The sequence below is a fragment of the Glycine soja genome, chromosome 8 (genome assembly GCF_004193775.1).
Source record: "Glycine soja cultivar W05 chromosome 8, ASM419377v2, whole genome shotgun sequence".
Taxonomy (NCBI): Eukaryota; Viridiplantae; Streptophyta; class Magnoliopsida; order Fabales; family Fabaceae; genus Glycine; species Glycine soja.
In genome coordinates, this window is record NC_041009.1 from 9,427,512 (window position 1) to 9,440,767 (window position 13,256).

The 13,256-nt window shown below is 30.8% G+C and overlaps 2 protein-coding genes and 1 non-coding gene across 3 annotated transcripts; 1 reads left to right on the top strand and 2 right to left on the bottom strand.

Moving 5' to 3' along the window:
• Positions 1 to 2,019: 2,019 nt before the first annotated feature.
• Positions 2,020 to 6,542, top strand: LOC114420907 (sulfite exporter TauE/SafE family protein 3-like). The gene is made up of 12 exons (XM_028386617.1): positions 2,020 to 2,193; positions 2,484 to 2,643; positions 3,222 to 3,422; positions 3,525 to 3,589; positions 3,687 to 3,732; positions 4,139 to 4,221; positions 4,306 to 4,392; positions 4,503 to 4,553; positions 4,942 to 5,163; positions 5,250 to 5,343; positions 5,542 to 5,682; positions 6,285 to 6,542. The coding sequence occupies exons 1-12, from the start codon at positions 2,020 to 2,022 to the stop codon at positions 6,374 to 6,376; spliced, it is 1,416 nt and encodes a 471-aa protein (XP_028242418.1). The 3' UTR covers positions 6,377 to 6,542.
• Positions 6,543 to 6,798: 256 nt separating this feature from the next.
• On the bottom strand, positions 6,799 to 6,902 carry LOC114424796. Its single transcript, XR_003669096.1, has one exon. It is a non-coding gene; the product is annotated as a small nucleolar RNA R71 (small nucleolar RNA).
• Positions 6,903 to 7,310: 408 nt separating this feature from the next.
• On the bottom strand, positions 7,311 to 13,218 carry LOC114422998 (sulfite exporter TauE/SafE family protein 3-like). Its single transcript, XM_028389582.1, has 12 exons — positions 12,925 to 13,218; positions 12,075 to 12,234; positions 10,876 to 11,076; positions 10,719 to 10,783; positions 10,598 to 10,625; positions 10,420 to 10,502; positions 10,251 to 10,337; positions 10,098 to 10,148; positions 9,215 to 9,436; positions 9,041 to 9,134; positions 8,295 to 8,435; positions 7,311 to 7,747 (listed from the first exon to the last, which is right to left on the bottom strand). Exons 1-12 carry the CDS (start codon positions 13,114 to 13,116, stop codon positions 7,662 to 7,664), a joined length of 1,410 nt encoding a protein of 469 aa, XP_028245383.1. The 5' UTR covers positions 13,117 to 13,218; the 3' UTR covers positions 7,311 to 7,661.
• Between the last annotated feature and the right edge of the window lie 38 nt (positions 13,219 to 13,256).

The window sequence follows — 13,256 nt, forward strand, 5'->3', positions numbered from 1 at the left end:
TTTTATAAAATTAAATTGATTCAAAATTAATTCTACAAACACACCTAATATAGCTTTATATTTTTCATGTTTTTTTTTTACTTACTGTACGTTTGGTGTCTTCAACCCAAACCAAACATACTAGTATAATTCGGTAAGTCAACTTTTGGTGCCAATCAATTACCTTTTGACCCAACATGTGTCAGTGTCATTTCGCCGCACCACTGATCCTCATTCAAGTTGTCATATGACAAAACAAAAGGAACGAGACAAAAGATAACTAAATATTAAGCAATCGAGAATGTCGATGTGTTACTTATTTGCTGTCTAACTAAGCTCCTTACAAAAATGTTCATGTGTTGACTTGAAGCTAGCTGCCAGTGCTCTATGTGGTTTGATGTTTGTTATGATCATCAATTTATTTATATGGTTGTCTTGTGCAAGAAGTTTATTCGTATGGTTGATGACTTTGTTGTATCATGGTCTTACATATATAGTTGTACCCTTTTCACGGTTGCTTGTACCACTTTTGTAATTCCTAATTTACTATATTGCTCCTAAACTTTGATACTTGTTGTGCTGAGTTTGGGGGCAGCTTGTTATTAATATATTATTTTGCTTATTAAAAAAAAGCAATTGAGAATGTCGAGAGATGGGAGAGACAGAACAATGAAACAAGAGATGGGTGAAAATTTGAAGGGCTCCCACTCACCACACTCATCTTCATCATCATTTGAGATACGCTGATTATTTCTCCTAAGAATTTTTCACCCTACTCATCATAACTCTGAAGACAAAGTAGCTACAAGTTTCATTGTCGACGTAAGATTATTTTGATCTGTTCATTTTTTCAAGTGACATATGCTCCTTGCTTATCATTAATTCTTGTATGTGTATATATCATTTTTAGCCATACCACAACGATCCCCAGCTCACAGTTTAACCTTAAAAGAAAATAAATAATAATAATAATAATAAACGAGTATTAAAATGAAGAGAATCATTCTTGAAATAAGCATCAAAACCGTTAATTAATTGTTCTGACATATATTCTAAGACTGTGTTGAGTCCTATTTCCCTTATTATTTCTATTTATTTATTTATCAAGTGAAATCTCAATTTATTTCCTAAAGTATTACTCTCTCTCTCTAAGAAGATCTTAGAGTAAGAAAATTATATAAATAATCCCTTAATTGATAGAAATCATAATAAGTAATTCTTCAAGAATTAGGCCATCCACGGTTGTGTGTTTAGTATCTACCCATTGGAGCATGAATACTGTATGTTTGGGGTAGATGTATATGTGTGTCCATATATATTTTCAGCAAAAGCATATTGAAAGTTAACGAAAATTGAAGGTATTTTGTCCAAATTCTTATTTATATTCTATTCCTAAGACAAAACAGTAGTAATCACAAAAGAATACTAATATAGTAAATAGAATATTTAAATGTTTTTGATACATGTAAATTAGTTTTTTTTTTATTTTCTATTTTTGACCCTGTAAGTTTATTTTTCTAATGTTAATGAATGTAAGTTGTTTTTTTTTTTAATTTTAGTTCCCATAACTTTTTTTTGTTTATTTTTAATTCTCATAAGTTTGTACTTTTTCCATTAGTCTTTTTAAAATTTTATTTTTTCAACCAGGTTTCACAATTTGATGCACTAATTAGTTATTAGACATTAAGCCGTGGCAGTGGGAGTTTCCTGTCCACAAATAGCCAAGAAAGCATGAATAAATGTACAAGAGATTAAAGACAAGAGAGACCAATAAAAACATGATAAAGGCAATGCTTGTCATCAATACTATTATGGCCTGAGATTTGTTTTCTTGCACCTAAATTTTGATTGAATTAAAATAATATCATGAACAATTACTGGGAAGCCTACTCCGGGTTCCTATTTGAAGTGAAGATTTTGAAAATTTTCTATATAATAGCTCTTTTGAAGAGCAAATTAAGCATAGGAACATCATAGCACTAAAAGGACTAAGTAAGATTTTCAATTTTGGAAACAGCTCTCTGTATCTAAAGAGACATAATGGCTGTGCATGTACTATCACAAAGGTGGGATGTGAAATGGGTTGCTGGAAAGGTTTTCATTGCTTTGCTTCTTGTTACAGTCTCCGCTAAGAACACAACCTTAGAATCCAATGAGACCACAGGGGTTGGTACCGGTTATTATGCTAAAGTATTTTACAAACACACTTGGCCGGTAAGAATCTTCACTTCACAAAAATCTATGATCGCATGATGTTTTCATATACTTTTTGTCTCAATTTCAAATAACCACAATAGTTATTAACAATTTTTTTTTTTATTGACAAATGTTAATTTGTTAAAATGTTAAGTTTGTTAAGAGAATCAAACCTATGATCTTTTTTTCTCTTTCCTTCTCCCTTAACCTTCTCATTCTCCTTATATCTCCATGCAAGTTGATTAGTGTTTGTATGTTATGTTAAGAACGTTGAACTGGGATTAACGTTGTAATAATGATTTCTGCAGAGCATGGAATATGGGTGGAAAATAATAGTGGGCACCATGGTTGGATTCCTAGGATCAGCATTTGGGAATGTGGGAGGTGTTGGTGGGGGTGGCATCTTTGTGCCCATGCTAACCCTCATTATTGGATTTGATGCAAAATCAGCAATAGCAATATCAAAATGTAAGAAGCAGCTAGCATTGTCCCCTTATTTTCTCTCTTCTGCCGTTACAAATCGATGATGTATAACAATATCAAAATGCAAAATCAGCAATAGCAATAGCAATATCAAAATGGAAAATTAGCAATAGCAATACAATTTTGTTGATGATGTATAATACATTAATATTTAATAATTTAAACCTTTTTTTAAGAATATAATAAATGATAACATTTAATTTTTTTTTATATAACATGATACTAATATATTTGCACTGATATAATATATTTTAAAATATGATTATATGTTTTTTTAGTTTTAGTTTTTGGTGAATGAAATTTTAATTTTAGTTTGTTACGTCTAAAGTTAATTTATGAATTATTTATATATAATGATCCATGACTCTTGAGCTCTCCGCCATAAAGGTGTTCTAAATCACATGAAAAGGACAAAATCCCCCATATAATTAATCAATAATCTGTGCTAAAAGTCATCTTATTTGCTTTGTACTTGTGGCCATTTTTAAGCATAATTGTTTTGATTATTATTATTTTGAACCTTATATTGATGGAATATGTATGTTTCTGTTTGTTTGATGAAGGCATGATTACGGGTGGAGCAACAGCAACTGTTTTCTACAATTTGAGGCAAAGACACCCCACCCTTGATTTGCCTGTGATTGACTATGACTTGGCTCTTCTTTTTCAACCAATGTTGATGCTTGGAATCAGTATTGGAGTTTCTTTCAATGTGATTTTTCCTGACTGGATGCTAACAACCTTGTTAATAATATTTTTCACCGGTAATTAAGAATTGCTTAAAAGTTTTAAAAAAATTGAGTCAGTCTTAGCTCTATAATTTATTTTCTTTGCCTATCCTTTGATGTAATTTGAATGTGAAACAGGAATTTCAGTTAAATCCTTCTTTAAGGGTGTTGACACATGGAAACAAGAAACCCTTATCGTGAAGGTTGCTTAAACATGACTCCTCTTTTATATGTTAAATTTCTTTTTAAGTTATGCATTTTGGTGCTTTGGTTTTTGATGCATGGATGTTATAATTCCAGGAAGCTAGGAAGAATTCACAGATTGATGGTAGGGGCGGATCTACATGTATAACAACTAATCAATTGTCCTCACAAAGTAAAATTTTTTACTTGAATATATTAAACAAATATTTTTTGTCCCATTAAAAAATAGATGTTGTCCTCAACAAATATTTTTTTAATAAAAAATATAAGAAATTATAAAACATAAAAGAAAAAATAAAATAATATTAATTTTGTCTATTTTATCCTTTTAACTTTTATTATTTTCAATTTGTCTAATACTTTTTTTAATAAAAAATTGTATTATTTTTTCGTCTGAAATAATATTAAATTATATTTTTTTCCTCCACTGATTTTTTGTAATCTGACACTGATAGATGGTAAGTGGTTTGATGTTATTTCAATTCTAGCCTTTTGTATAGAGATACAGTGTTTATCAAACATGTCGTGCTAATTTTCAATCTAATCAGATATTGGAAGTCCTGAAGATGCTGCACATTATATTCAAACAGGAGACCCGGTCAAGGACAATACCAATCAATCAAGGAAAAAAGTAGAACAAAATACAAACAGTTGCTGCTTCCATTTATGTACCCAACATCTATATTTTCTAATGAAATCTAAAACTATCATGCAGGTTTCTGTCATTGAGAATATTCATTGGAATGAACTTGGACTTCTTTTCGCTGTCTGGATCATGATACTTGCATTAGAGATTGGAAAAGTTGGTATCCTATGAGCTGTTCTACTCACAATTTGAGTTTTTCATTTCTTGCATTTGTGGTCATTGGTCAACATAATATGATGATGATATATGCCTCTATTTTGGAACAGAATTACACAACAACTTGCTCTGGGGTATATTGGGTGATCAATCTACTGCAGGTATGAACTAGTATAGAAGAATTCAATTTCGGGAAACCATAGTTGTCATATATATAATCTTTGGGTGTTCTTAATCAGTATCCTATTAAAGAATTAAAAAGAAAAAATATTTATTATGAAGATTATATAAGACATAAAACAAAGTTATGATTAGTACAATTTTATGTATTTTAATCATTTTTTTTTAATTTTTCAACCACGGTCCTAAGGATACTGATTAGCATTTGTCATAATTTTCTTATCTCATCCTAATCAAGCTAAAATGATCTCATTGTTGAGTGTTTGAATACCTAATGAAGAGCTAAGAGGTTCATACATTTATGGTTCTAGAACCAATGAACCATCAATGTCATTATCATGGTGACTATTTTAATTTATTTACTTTCAGGTCCCCATAGCTGTAGGGATGAGTTCATACCAGGCTATGCGACTATACAAAGGACAGAGAATCATAGGATCCAAGGGAGATCAACAAACAAATTGGCGAGTGTTGCAGTTAATTCTATTTTGTGCTTGTGGCATACTTGCCGGCACGATTGCTGGTTTGTTAGGCCTTGGTGGAGGATTCATCTTGGCACCCCTTTTTCTTGGAATAGGAATCCCTCCTCAGGTACCTTTCATTCGTCTTTTTGCCATAAAGTTGTTTATGTATATTTTACATGGAAACCACTCTGATTGGGGATTTTTTTCACAAAGGTGGCTAGTGCTACATCCATTTTGGCAATGGCATTTTCTGCATCTATGGCAGTGGTGGAATATTACCTTCTCAAACGTTTCCCAATTTCTTATGGTAAGTATGGATGCATATAGACATTGCTTGAGGAATTAACAATATTCTAGAGGATGAGTAATTTTGCCAAGCTCCAAGAGCATGTGCATATATAGTGTAATAGAGGATGTTAATTGAGTAATTAATAGGTTAAGGAAGCAATAACTTGTTAAGTTGCTATATATTATGGACTTTTTAATGATTTGGATGATCTTGCAGCTCTTTACTTTGTAGCTGTAGCCACTGCTGCTGCACTTGTTGGGCAGCATTTGGTGAGAAAGGTGATTGCCATATTGGGGAGAGCATCTGTGATCATTTTCATCTTAACTCTCACACTTTGTGTTAGTGCAGTTTTACTAGGTAAGAGGACTAGTACTGCTTTGTGGACATTCTTCTGGTATTCTTTAATTTTGTGAGATTACTAGCATCTGAGGCAAATATATGGGTTAATATTGTTTACCAATATGTCATATTTTATTACCTATAAATATTAGAATAGTACCATCAAATACATGGATCAAGGCATGAGATTGTTTAAATTTAACTAATAAAAGATGCATGTGATGTAAAAAATATATATTAAAATAACTTGTTGTTTTTATATTCAAGTAAAAAAATTGGATAATGCTATGTTGGCTTTTAGTTAAAAGTTTTTGAATTTTTAAAAATCCAAAGTAGTTTTAGTTTTTTGCTTTTTATTTTCAATTTTAAAAAGTTGTTGTAAAATTTAAACTTTTTTTTTAAAACAGTGGCTGAGAATAACAATTCTTTCATAAATCATATACTCTTTTAAATATTTGTATAAGAATCAAATTAAAAGTTTTGTCTGGGCCTTTTGTTAAGACAAGTTTATGTACCAAAAAAACTTTAAGACAAGTTTAATTTAAATGTGCTTAATTTATGTCTCTGTTGGTTAATGCAAGTTTTTATTTCGACGGCTTTTTTTTCTTTCCAAATTACAGGTGGAGTAGGCGTTGCAAACATGATCAAGAGGATTGAAAATAAGGAGTACATGGGGTTTGGAAACCTTTGCACGTACAAGGTTCAAAAATAAAGTTCATGATGCCTAATATTTAAGGCCAGGGCTCTTTACTTATACTGTAGTTTTGTATGTATACCGACGGTAACGAAGACCAAATCTAAGTTCTTGTGTATATGCTTTAACCCTTAAACTATTAGGGCAATTCTAATGAATATATATTGTCGGGATGTGTATTAAAGAACTTGCCTTTTTTTTATTTGATAAAAAAAGCAATTTATTACCTATGTGATTATTCAGTAAAATATTATGACTATTTTAAAATTGCTATAACTTTTTTAATAGGATTTGTTTCGACATTTTTAATAGGATCGGAGTATCTAATGACGTAATGTAAGTGAGGTTCCTATTCTCTTTGTGAGATAGGGCCGATGTAAGAGGGAGTATCACTGCCTAGGAGGAATAGGAATTGAAATCCATAGCTAATAAATATTTAAAGGCAAGAAAAGAAATCATTGGCTTTAGACAAAAAGATGGTGAATCTTTATAATGCTTGGGAGAGATTCAAAGATCTGTTGAGATGCTGTTCAAACCAATGCAGATTTACTACAATGGTTGGAGGCCTCTAATGGCACCATGTACACGAAAATTGTTTTTTCTTTTTTTTGCACGGCATGAACACGAATTGAAAATTGTAGAGGAAGCTAGGTAATTAGTGGTTGAACTTATGGATTCACCAAAAAAAAAAAGTAGTTGGACTTATGGCTTCTGATAAACATCAAGTGAATCATCATCAAAGAGTTATATATTAAGAAGAAGAATTCTAGAGTTTGACACTCAAAGTACTTTCTGAGGAATAAAATAACTATACCAATTGTTTCATTTAAACAAACACGGGGCAATATCTTTGAAATTAATTTGCCCGAGAACTCTGAATTTAATTTAAAAATTTGTATTTCAAAATATCGTTAATACAAAAACAATTTATTTTTTAATATTAAAAATATTATTGCAACTTTAAGATAGTCATAAATTGACAGAGAATAATCTCACAAAAGCAAAAGGTAAGCTGTATTAGTACAAATCCAGACAACACAAACCTAAACTACTTCTTAAGTTTATGTAAAAACAAAAAAAAAAAACTACTTAAGTAAAGAGCCCTGCACCAAGTACCACGCGCGCATCATGAATATTAGAACCCTGAAATATAAACATCTTAACATTGTAAACATTCATTTGACATTCTCCTTTTTTTTCTCTCTTCTTTACTCATTTCATATCATTTATTACATTTATCCATTCTATTTTTAATCTCTCTAAATATAGATGAGATTGGAATGTTCACACATTTCCCTGAATTTTATTTTCTGTACGTGCAAAGATCTCCAAATCCCATGTACTCTTTATTTTCAATCTTTTGAATCATGTGTGCAATACCTACTCCACCTGTAAGTTGGAAAAAATAAATAAGCCATCGAAATGAAAAATTGCAAATTCCAATGTAAATACAAAACTTATTTAAAGTGGGCAAATAAAAATATGTTATAGTTAATTTTTTTTTTGGATCAGAGATTACAAGTATTTTTTCAATTCACTAGATTAAAAATTAATTCCACTTGTAATACATAATTATCTTAATTCAAATTTTTTTTACAGACGAATGTAATCTGATATTAACTCTTTGAAAATTAAGAATAAGTTTACCTTTAACTGAATTTTTTTATTTAAAAGCATATATTTACAAATCCAACCAAAAATTTTCACTAGCGAACTTTTTTTTTTGTGATAGTAACAATATATTTTGAGAACCAGTAATTTATATCATATTTTTTACAAACTATTTTAGTATTTAATTTAATAAAGTGTGACATGTTGGTAGACAGTAGCCAAGCTTAACATTTACCATGGATACTACTAGTAAGTAGTAACCTGACAAAAATGAATAATATCAAGAGAATGTCCAGAAAGCAGTGTTCTAAAAAATGGTACTTACCCAGTAAAACTGCACTAACACTAAGTGTGAGTGTAAGTATGAAAATGATCACAGATGCTCTCCCCAGTATGGCAATAGCCTTTCTCACCAAATGCTGTCCAACAAGTGCAGCAGCAGTGGCTATAGCTACGAAGTAAAGAGCTGCAAGATAATATCCAAAGTTGAACATTAAAGTTCCATATGATAATAGCTAGCAGCAAGTTATGGCTTCCTTAACCTATTAATTAGTCCATTTATATCCTCTATTATATTATGCATATGCTCTAGGAGCGGAGGAGCATTGTAAAATTACTCATCCTCTCAGAAAATGCCATTACCAAAGTGGACATATTTATGGGTGTGCAAGATAACCGGTTTGTTGAACCGAATTTGTTTGGTAAAAATAAACTAAACTGCTTTTTAAAATAAGTTCAATTCAGTTTTCAGTTCGAACTGAACTGGTTCCTAAAACATGTTCGGTTAGCGCAGTAAAAAATAGTTCGGTTCCAAACCAGTTCTAAAACAGTCGGAACCTACTTCAAGTATAAACTACTATAGGAGAATTTAATTTATGAAAACTAAAATAGGAGAATTCGGTTTGAAAAAAGTTCAAAACAGTAAAAATCATTTTCAAACCGGCTCAACAAAACAATTAGCCAATTTTGATTTTAAAACGGTTTGGTTATTTTTTTGTTTACTGGAACCGTTTTTGCACACCTCTACCTCTTTCAAATGTTAATTCCGTAAGTCTATTCATCCATAATTACCATAAGGAACAGGGAAACGTTTGAGAAGGTAATATTCCACCACTGCCATAGATGCAGAGAATGCCATCACCAAAGTGGATGTAGCACTTGCAACCTTTTATGCAAAATTACAAAATCAGAGTTATTTCCAATAAAAATCTCCATAGACTTAATGGCAAAATTGAAAGAAGGTACCTGAGGAGGAATTCCAAGTCCAAGGAAAAGGGGTCCCAAGATGAATCCTCCACCAAGGCCTAGCAAACCAGCAATCATGCCAGCAAGTGTGCCACAAGCGCAGAATAGAACTAACTGCAACACACACCAATGTGTTTGTTTATCTCCTTTGGATGCTATGATTCTCTTCCCTTTGTATAAACGCACAGCCTCATATGAACTCATTCCTACAGCTATGGGGACCTGAAAATAAATAAAAAAAATAATCACCACGATAATGATATTGATTGTTCATTGATCCTAGAACCAAAAATACATGAAACTCTTAGCTCTTAACAACTCAACACTCAACAATTAGGACATTTAGGCTTGATAAAGATGGAGAGTGAAAAAAATACAAGATGACAACTAGAGTGCGTTTGGATAGAGAATTTTAATTGAGGAAAGTAATTTATAAGAGAATTTGAATTTCTATAATTTAGAATTCATTGTTTGGATGCTTTTTACGAAGAATTTAAAATTTTGGAATTTTAAAACAGAATTTTAAATAAATAAAAATCTGGAATTTCAATTTCCTTCTAAAATATGAGAAATTGAAATTCTCTTCTTACAGTCTTCAAACAACGTCTAAACTCCTAACATATCGATTGGGTGTGAGCATAGAGGAACAACACGTATAACTAGCACACTAATCATATTTTCTCTTTTTTTCATTCATTTTTTTCATCCTCATAATTTTAATTTTTTTTATCCAAACACAAAATTTTGAAAATAAAAGAATTTCAATTGAAGTATTTGAAATTCTTAGAATTTAAAATTTATCAGAATTTTAAATTTTTACATCCAACCACACTCTTATTGTTTTCATAAATTAAATTCTCCTACAGTGGTTTATAGTTTATACCTGAAGTAGGTTCGATAGCCAATATAGCCGTGAGCAAGTTGTTGTGTGTTTCTGTTTCAAAACAGAGGCATATGTTATTATCATATTATGTTGACCAATGCATAGAAAATTAAAAACTCAAATTGTGAGTAGAACAAATCATGGGATACCAACTTTTCCGATCTCTAATGCAAGTATCATGATCCAGCCAGCGAAGAGAAGTCCAAGTTCCTTCCAACGAATATTCTCAATGATAGAAACCTGCATGTAAGTTTTAGATTTCATTACAAAGGATAGAAGGACATGTATTATGGAAGCAACAACAATTTGTGTTCTGTTCTACTTTTTTCCTTGATTGATTAGTATCGTCTTTGGTGGGGTCTCCTGTTTGAATATAATGTGCATCATCTTCAGGACTTCCAATATCTGATTAGATTGGAAATTAATTAGCATGACAAGTTTGATAAACACTACTATCTCTAAACAGAAGGCTAGAGTAGAAATAATATCAAACCACTTACCATCAATCCGTGAATTCTTCTTAGCTTCCTGGAATTATAACAGGTATGCATTAAAACATAGCACCAAAATGCAAAAACTTAGAAAGAAAATTAATATATATAGGAGTCATGTTTAAGCAACCTTCTTCATAATGGTTTCTTTCTTCCATGTATCAACACCCTTAAAGAATGATTTAACTGAAATGCCTGTTTCACATTCAGATCACATCAAAGGATAGGCAAAGGAAAGAAATTGAGCAAATAATGTCTCAAATTTTAAACTTCTAAGCAATTCTTACCAACGAAAAATATTATTAGCAAAACTGTTAGCATCCACTCAGGGAAGATGACATTGAAAGCAACTCCAATACTGATTCCAAGCATCAACATTGGTTGGAAAAGAAGTGCTAAGTCATAATCAATCACAGGCAAATCAAGGGTGGGGTGTCTTTGCCTCAAATTGTAGAACACGGTTGCTGTTGCTCCACCCGTAATCATGCCTTCACCAAACAAACAGAAGCATACAAATTTCATCCATATAAGGTTCGAAAGAATAATAATCAAAACAATTAAGCTTAAAAATTGTCAACAGTACAAAGCAAATAAGATTATGTCCTTTTCGGTTGATTTTGATATTTAGCACATTCTCAGTTTGAGCCTTTGAGGTGGGAGCTCAAGAGTCCTGGATAATATTTTAATTCCGTAACGTTCTTCTCTAACTAAAATTAAAGTTTTACATTACTAACTAATGTCTAATTTTAGTGAATGAGTAATCAAAATAAAGTTTTAATTTTAATAAAAAAATAATTAATTTTAATTAAGGAATAACGTCAAAAACATTTAAAGTATTATGTTTATTATATTATATAAAATATTAGTGTTTATTAGAAAATTCAGGTTTGTCACAAGTAGACTCTTCAATCAATCTATTTCTCTGCATCAGAACTTGATTGGGCATATCTTAATTAATGATCATGGCAAGGCCATGTCAACCTAATATTTTATATAGAATACGTTAGCTTAAAAATTATATTAAGAAATGTATTATTATCATTATTATTTCTTTCTGTCTTTATCATATCAGCTAATTAAATCATATGAATAATTTATCTCTCTTTTTAAGTGTAGACACCTTTTGAGTGTTAAAATATCTTTTTTTCATATATTTACAATCATACTAAACTAGTTGCATTAGGACCGCAAAAGAATGAATAATTATAACAAATAAAATGAAAACTAACGAAACAAAGGATATTGATTAAAATATTGCAAATTATGGATGCATTCATACATCAGAAGATAGTGGTAAGGTCTAAAGCAAAACTAATTAATTAATAATATATGCGTCATTAAAATATTGACACTGAGAGTGGGACAAAGAAAGCAACCTAGTACCACTCCCACGTGTTTGGTGTCAATATCCAACACACACCTCCCAAATGCTATTCATTTGTAAGAGAAGAAGAGAGGAAAAAAATAAAAGAAGCAAAGTTCTTACATTTTGATATAGCTGTTGCTGACTTTTGATCGAATCCAACAATGAGGGTTAGCATGGGCACAAAGATGCCACCCCCACCAACACCTCCCACGGTCCCAAATGCTGATCCCAAGAATCCAACTACGGCGCCTACTATTATTCTCCACCCAAATTTCATACTCTGTAGAGAAAAAAAAAGCATGGTGATCCCTTGAAACCATTTCGACTTTGTCCGAAAATATTTGAGTTCATCAGGTACTCCAAGATTATTCAACTTTCTTAATAATTTAGGAATGAGAATGTTATTATCTTCTGATAATAAAATTATTAAAATTTTATTTATTTTTTGTTTATTTTATTTTAAATTTTTTTACATAATTTAAGATTCTTTTCTTGATAATTTTTTAGACAAATACACTATAATAAATTTATTGATATATAAGTAATTAAAAATAAATATGTAACAATCAATTTATTTTTTCTAAAATCAGATTTTTAATATAATTTTTTTTATAAAAAAACCTTATTTTACAAATTTAAACTTGGGACAAGTAGAAATGAGATACTCAGTATCGGACGAGTTGAATCTATTGAAGACCATAGACAAATACGGGATATGTTAAGGACGTGCTTAATACAAACACTAATCCACGCGATTTGACATTTTATAAACCTAAGACGGAATAATAGATAACTATATATCGTATGAAAAAAAAAAAGATTTCATTAAAAAATTATAAAATGTTACGTTTTATCTCTAAGGTCACTCCTAAAAAAACATATATGGCACGTGCATGGTCCTGAAATTTTTTATTACCATTGTGGTTATTTGAAATTGACACAAAATTATATGAAAACATAATTCTCTTACCGGCCAATGGTGCTTGTAAAATGCTTTAGCATGATGATCAACCCCTATAGTTCCATTGGATGGTGAAGTTGTTTTGTTGTCTGTATTTTGATGAGAAGAAGTAGCTGAGACTGAAACAAGGAGAAGAAAAGCAATGAGAGCCTTTCCAACAACCCATTTCACATCCCACCTTCTTGGTACATGCACAGCCATTGGTCTCTTTAGATAGATACAGAGCAGTTTTCTAAATTGAAATCTTAGTCCTTTTAGAACTAAGATGTTCCTATGCTCTGCTTCAAAATGAGACCATGACAAATATATATATAAAGAAATTTTCAAAAATGTTCACTTCA